The sequence below is a fragment of the Condylura cristata genome, unplaced genomic scaffold, assembly GCF_000260355.1.
Source record: "Condylura cristata isolate star-nosed mole 26May11 unplaced genomic scaffold, ConCri1.0 scaffold00024, whole genome shotgun sequence".
NCBI classification, from domain to species: Eukaryota; Metazoa; Chordata; class Mammalia; order Eulipotyphla; family Talpidae; genus Condylura; species Condylura cristata.
The window spans coordinates 32,661,530-32,669,321 of NW_004567125.1; the positions used below are offsets into that span (position 1 = coordinate 32,661,530).

The 7,792-nt window shown below is 38.0% G+C and overlaps 1 protein-coding gene across 1 annotated transcript; it reads right to left on the reverse strand.

Moving 5' to 3' along the window:
• Nucleotides 1–1,369: 1,369 nt before the first annotated feature.
• Nucleotides 1,370–2,317, reverse strand: LOC101626341 (olfactory receptor 7A10-like). The gene has a single exon (XM_004688216.1). The coding sequence runs from the start codon at nucleotides 2,315–2,317 to the stop codon at nucleotides 1,370–1,372; it is 948 nt and encodes a 315-aa protein (XP_004688273.1).
• Between the last annotated feature and the right edge of the window lie 5,475 nt (nucleotides 2,318–7,792).

Consider the following 7,792-nt stretch of genomic DNA (forward strand, 5'->3'; position numbering starts at 1 on the left):
AGTGGCTTTTGTATTGGAAGCTATCATTCATGATTACTCTGTTTTTTTTTTTTTTTTAGTTTATTTAAGATCACTGCATGAAACAAACACTCCATTGAAGTTCCTGTGAGAAAACTTTGACAATCTGCCAGGATATGCATTTTCGTATGAGGGGTATTTCATTTGTATGAGAGATATTTCATTTGAGAAATGGAAAGAACCAATTCTCAAAACTTCAAGCAAAAAAAAGCATGCTATTGATCTATCATCTCTATAAATAAATCCCTTGAAAAATAGAATTTGTCTTTTACCTTCCATATTTCATGACTAAATAAACTGCTTAAAACAGAAATATTTTAGATAGCAGTCAATGCTTGATTCAATATTTTGTTTCATCATACATAAAGTTAACTTAAGTTTGCACCAAATGCTGTGATTCATTGTATCAATCCACTTATTTATAGTTCCCTTTTTTTTTTAAAGATTTATTTATTTGTGCATACAGAACTGGGGTACAGGCCAGAGGCTCAGGGGCGGTGAGAGGATTCACCAGAGACAGAGTGGGGAGCAGAACAGGCAGATCGATGAGGTACACTGCTGAGGGGAGCAGCGGGAAGGCCAAGAGAGGTCTGCCATGCCATGTGGTTACCTCCGGGGCAGGCAGGAATCGAACTCATGCAGAAGTGGCTTTAGCTTCTTAGTGTTGTGCTTTAACCCGCTGCGCCACCAGGGAGGGCCTATAGTTGCCTTTTAATGTAGGAAACACCACTTTGAGACATGTACTCTGTTACCAAATTTTGCCAGTAACTATGGTGGGCATGGTAGATATCAAGCTGCATATAAGAATAGGCACTTAGCAGTAGAAAAAAAAGCCAGTATGTTAAAGTTTGCATTAACAGAATGAGAAGCTAATGTAGATATATACACAGGAATGATGCTCACAAAGTGGAAAATAGTGGTTTCAGTTTTTTCTGTTTTTAATGTATACAAATAACTACAGTTATCCAGAGTAGTTTTCCCACAGGAATGGTATACAAATCATGACTATTCTTTGAGTCAAACAAAGAAAAATTACTCAGTATGATACATTCCATTTAAGTAATTCATGTTGAAATCCATACAACATCTTTAGATAAATGGGATTTTCAAATATTTAAGATCCACAGGTGTAACATTGGAAGAATGGTGAAGTGACAACAGAAAAAGTTGAATATCGGAGAGATAGCAAAGCTTAATTAAATCATTGTATAAATTGTTCAGAGAAGTTGAAATAAAAATGGAAATGGCAGGAAATAAGAAGAAGAGACATATTCTGTTTTTGCAGTCTCAAAAACGAATTGCAGAATTTGGATCGACTTTGCGCAACGCATTCATAGGTGCTTCTTCAGTCCTAGGACCATTTCCCCTTTAAGAGCTCCATCCCAAAGAGTGCCTTCAGGGCCCTCTTCATGTCTCTGTTCCTCAGACTGTAGATGAAGGGGTTCAGCATGGGTGTGACCACAGTGTACATCACCGAGGCTATTGCACTTGAGTGTGAGCTGTGGGTAGCAGCAGAGCTAAGGTACACTCCCAGGGCTGTGCCGTAAAATAAGGAGACAACTGAGAGGTGAGATGCGCAGGTGGAAAATGCCTTATACTTGCCCTGAGCTGATGAGATCCTACGTATGGAAGCAATTATCTTAGAGTAAGAATAAAGAACACCAAAGAAGGGACTGCCAGCTAGCAACACAACCCCAATGTACAATACCAATTCATTAACAAAAGTGTCGGAACAGGCCAGCTGCACCATCTGAGTGAGTTCACAGAAAAAGTGGGGGATTTCCACATTTGTGCAGAAGGACAGCCGCAACAACATTAAACTCTGTATTAAGGAATACAGAGCACTGATGATCCAGGACACCAGGACCAACATCCCACAGAGCCGGGGGTTCATGATGACTTTATAGTGCAGAGGGTGGCAGATAGCCACGAAGCGGTCATAGGCCATGACAGATAGAAAAAAGTTGTCCAACAATCCAAAAAGCAAAAAAAAGTTCATTTGTGTGACACAGCCTGCATGTGTTATGACTTTGCTCTGTGTACGAATGTTCTGCAGCATCTTTGGGATGGTGGTAGAGGTGAAACCAATGTCTACAAAGGACAGGTTGGAGAGGAAAAAATACATGGGGGTATGGAGGTGGGAGTCTGAGATGATGGCCAGGATGATGAGCAGATTCCCCACCACAGTGATCAGGTACATGGAGAGGAAAAACCCAAATACAAACGGTTGCAATTTTGGTTCCTTTGATAATCCCAGAAGAAGAAATTCTGTAATTTGTGTAACATTTCCAGATTTCATGTTTTTCTTTCACTACCAAGAAAAAGAATCAGACTAATTTTCTCAAAAATATGTATTACTAACATAATAGATATTCTACAATTTATGTTTTGCAGGCATGAAATCAATATCTACAATATCTATAAAAGTTGTATAAAATTCGTGCCCTTCAAGGATCCCTGTGCCATCCCTGATGAATAATTCCCATTCCATGTGCAACTTCCCCCCAACCAAGTCATGCATTATATACTTTTATTTTTAAAGATTTATTTATTTATGCTTATAAATCTGGGGTAGAGGCCAGAGGTGTGGTGGGTGAGAAGATTCACCAGAGACAGAGTGGGGAGCAGAACAGGCAGATGTACTGAGATATACTGCTGAGGGGAGCAGCAGGTGGGTCAGGAGTGATCTGCCACTTCATGTGGGTTAGTTCCCTGGCTGGGGATAAAACTCATGCTGTGGTGGCTTCATAGTGTGGTGCTTTAACCTGTTGAGCTACCAGGGAGAGCCCCGCATTATATACTTTTAATGGGAAATTTTGTCATATATTTGGGGAATAAAAATTGAGTACTGAATACAACTAGGCAAAGAGGATTGGATGCCGAGAAACAAAAGTTTTGGTAGTTCAAATTTAGAGAACATTTGTTATCGCTAGTTGTTTGTTGGTGAGGATGTGGAAGAAAAAAAGGAACTCTCCTACACTGCTGGAGGGAACTGAAGCTGATACAACTACTATGGAAAGCTGTTTGGAAGTTTCTCAAAAGGCTAAAAATAGAGATTTCCATATGACCCAACAATCCGACTCCTAGGTATATAAACAAAGGACACAAAAACATCAATTCAAAAGGACACCTGCACTCCCATGTTTATTATTGTACTATTTACAATAGGGAAGATGTGGGATCAACCAAAGCCCCAAAATAGATGACTAGATCAAGAAGATGTGGTACATATACACAATGGTATATTACTCAGCAATCAAAAAGACAAACTCATGCCTTTTTCTGTAACATGGATGGAACTGGAAGGGATAATGCTTAGTGAAATAAGCCAGAAAGAAAAAGAAAAATACTGGATGGTTTCACCCATAGCAGGAGCATAGGGATCAGGGGGGAAAAAGAAAGAAACTAATGTAATAGAGTAAAAATGAAAACAATGAACAACTATATACCAGAGACATTTTATGGGGTAGAAAGGGGAATGGGTTTAGAACTGGGATGGGAAGAGTCCACTGGACTGTGATAATGGCACACGGGTGAATTGGTGGTGGAAGCACATGGGGATTACAACTGAGATGAAAAAAATGCACAAAATTAAGAATGATGTAAAAGAAAAACAGAGAACAATATACACAAATACAAAATTCATACATCACATCAGAATGTGACAGGAGAGATAAAAAAAGACAAGCGGTATAAAGAGTGGCTAGGAGTGACTTTTCAAGAGGTTGTCTAGTAGATGAGAAAATGAATGAACAAAGGCCTCAATGGAGAGAGAGCAGAGATAAGAGTTTATCTTGGGAAATATGTACCCATGAGATGCATCAGCCAGTGCAAAGGTCCTGAGGAACTTCTTTCAGGAAATCAAGGTTCAAAAGTGTGTCTTCAGGGCCCTCCCTGGTGGCGCAGCAGGTTAAAACACAGCACTAAGAAGCTGAAACCACTTCCGCATGAGTTCGATACCCGCCTGCCCCGGAGGTGACCACATGGCGTGGCAGACCTCTCCTGACCCGCCCGCTGCTCCCCTCAGCAGTGTACTTTGTCGATCTGCCTGTTCTGCTCCCCACTCTGTCTCTGGTGAAGCCTCTCTCCTCCCCTGAGCCTCTGGCCTGTACCCCAGTTCTGTATGCATAAATAAATAAATCTTTAAAAAAAAAAGTGTGTTTTCAGAATGAGTAAGAGGGAAAGAGATGAGAAATGTCAGAAAATGCTGAGGAATGAGGTGCTCTCCCTGCTACTGACACACTTGGAAACACAGGGAATCTGTGGTTCACATGCTTCCTTTTACCTAATTAATTTTGTTTCAAATGAATAGGGTGAATAGAAACAGATACTGCTTTATTTCCATCTATTGGTTACCATTTTGACTTCTGTATTCAGGGGTCACATAATGGGCCATACAATCTATTCAATATGTATCCTTGTTTGGAAAATGTTTATGCATGAACATGCACATATGTGCACGCATACACACACACACACAAGAAGCCAGAGTAAGGGAGGTGGGAGGCGGGGGCGTGAGCGCAAGAGAGAGAGAGAGACAGAGAGAGAAAGAGAGAGAGAGAGAGAGAGACAGAAACACCATGAGTTATTGGGTTATTGGGACCATGATACTCTGTGGCTCTTTTTTACTCTTTACCATGTGTATGATACAGGCATGTGATGGCATCTAAAGAGGCATGAGTATATTCTCTGAATCATGCAAAATGTTGTAAACCAATGTTAGCACAATAAAAACTGTCACCAAAAAAGGTACAGAATTCTAGTTATAAAATAAATAAGTTGATGTACAGCATGGTGAATATAGCTAAGCATACTTTATTGCATTTTTGAATGTTGCTAAGTGAATAGATCTTAAAATTTTCATTAGAAGAAAAACATGTAACATGTTAGACTTATTGTGATGATAATTTTGTAACATGTACATATATTTAATCATTACCATGTACATCTGAAGGTAGTGTTATATGTCCATTAGTTCTCAATACAAATAATATTAAGTAGAAAAAATAATGAAGACATAGTGCCCAATTTCTAGTTGGTGAACACCCATGGACATGTAGAATTGGGGTTCCATTTTAATATGACTATAATTTGTTCTGCACTTAAATAAAAAATAAAATATTAGAGAGAGAGAGAGAGAAATAGGGAGAGGGAGAGGGAGAGGGAGCGAGAAATAGAGAGGAAAAAATAGGCATGGGGGTGTGGGAGATCTATTAAATTCAGCTGGTCCCTGAGAGATTGTCAACCCTATTTGTACTTCCCTGAATCCCAGAACAACATAGCTGCAAATAATAATTTGAACAATTATTATTGTTCAAACAAGGAATGATACCTTTATAATATTAAGACTCTTTAAGGATTGAACACTCAGAGAATATTGAACAAAGAGAATAAACACACATTTTGCAAAATAGACAATGCAGAATAAGCAGGATTTTAAAAGATTAAAGTATTTCACAGTATTAAGAATTATTGCAAAAAATTTACTTAAATGTTTTAGCTTCACTGTTTTGTTTTGGATTGCTTTTTGGGGGGAGGTAATATTTGATTTTGAGGTAACATTGATTTGGGGAATAGGTTTGCCCTCTTTACACTACCAAAGCACTCATAATCCTCCAGCACAGATATTTGGGCCCCTGCTCCCTGCTCACTTGTTTCCTACCCCTACCCTCCCTTGTAGCCTCAGTTCCACAGTCCGGTTTCCTGGTCTTCTTTTGGTTTAGTTTTGTCTATTCCTTTGTTTTCTGAATGAGCGAAGTCATCCAGTATTTGTCTTTCTCTTGAATTATTTCACACAATTCCCTCTTATTCCATACACAGTGCTGCAAATGTCAGGATTTTATCTATTTTTATAACTGAGTAGTCTTCATTGTGAATATATTTCACATCTGCTTTATCTACTCACCTGTTTTTGGCACTTAGCTTGTTTCCATTACTTGGCTATTTTGAATAGTGCTGCTGTGAACATAGGGGTGCACATATGCCCCTTTGAATTAATACAAAACATGATCAGGAAACACCCCATTTAACAATTTTAAAAACCTCACTTTACAGCACACTTCACACTTAATTTACTATCCCCTTAAAGAAGAATGTTTCTCAATATATGTTTTAATTTTACCAGAACTTTGATTTGCTTTCCACTCACCTGCAGTGTCATCCTACTAGATCTTCATTCCTTGTTGACAGTGGTCCTTGTATTGCTGAGTCAAACACACGCACCCATATCAATGAGTTAAATGAATTAATTATAAATGGATTAGTTAGGCAAACATAACAAATCAGGCAATATCTTATCCCTGGATTAGGTTGACTACACTCATATTTTACCTCCAGTAAAATTTTCAGGTTCTATGATTTTTGAAACCTCTCTTTAAGATCTACTGGATTTTCGACTCACCTAGACAGAATTAGCAGTCTGTGAGAGGCTATGTGGAAGTTTGAATTACTTTCAAAATGGCTGATGATGGATGCTGAAGCTTTTCCTCAAACAACTCATAAAAAGGAAGCCAATGTAGAAATCAAGAGCAATAATGATATCTACCCAGATCCAGATTGAAGAAGGTGAGGAACTAAATAAAAGGGGATTTTACAGCTCCTTTTCTGCTTCTGAGCACATTTTCCTCTTATTACCCAAGATATTAACACATGAATTCCCTGTGGTATATTGGTCTAAAGAGAATGAAAATCTTTCCTCATGATTTACCCATCCCAAGAGATCAGGTTAAGGTTAAGATCCCTTTCCCATGATCTCACCTGCCTTTCAGAGCTTGAACCATTCAGTACCTTAGAGCTAACCTGATTTAAAATTTTCTCAAAAATCTAACACTGAAAATCTATCAAGACTAGATTCTTTGTATCCTTAAAGTATTGAGTTGTGGTGGTACACACCTTTGATATCTCCAGAAATGTGTTATTAATTCATCTTTTCAAGAAAGGTTGAGAACCATGTTTTGTGATACCAAATTTTAGGTACCATACTCTGGCTTTATAATACTTTTGACAAACAATTAGCAATTCTATATTCCATGAGTTAAGAGACGTAATTTAGTTCCATGTGAACTATTTATTAATTGTAACAGATACTTTAGGATAACTTTATTTAATAGGGTAATCTGAGTTTAGCATATTAAAGTCATTGCCTGCTCTAATTTTATACATGTTCCCTTTCGTGAGGAGTTTATTGTTCTTCATTGTTCATTGCAGAAGGGGTGTTTGAAGGAGTTCACTTATCTTTCTAAAGTTGTAATCCAAGTAAGGGATGAGCCTTCTTGGGATGTGAGCAGTGTGCTTTCAGTTTTCCAATGCTGTGCAGCAGTGACCAACCAGAGATGATACCCTTGAGGATAAACAGCAATGTCTAAACTGATGCTAAACATCAATAATGCACACAGAAGCATCCAACACAAATAATTATCTTCATGTGTCAATATGAGAATATGGTAAATCCCATATATACCAGTAGCTTTTCAACTTCAAAGTGCATATGAATCGCCCAGGCTCCCAATTCAATTTTAGACTCTGACAGCTTCTAGCAAGCCCAGGGATTCTGAAATATTAACAGGATTTTTTTTTGACTGCTAATGGCATTTGTAGTTCATACAAAGTTTAGGATGGTTTATCCCACTTCTATGATAAATACCATTGGAATTTTGATATTGAATGTATTAAAAGGGATTGTATTGACTATATACACAATTTTGAATAGTATGAACATTTTAATAATATTAAATCTACTGATCTAGGAATAGGGAATATTGTTCCACTTATTTGT

Excerpts from the sequence above, each read along its gene's own strand:
- LOC101626341 (XM_004688216.1), bottom strand. The coding sequence starts at position 2,317 with ATGAAATCTGGAAATGTTACACAAATTACAGAATTTCTTCTTCTGGGA.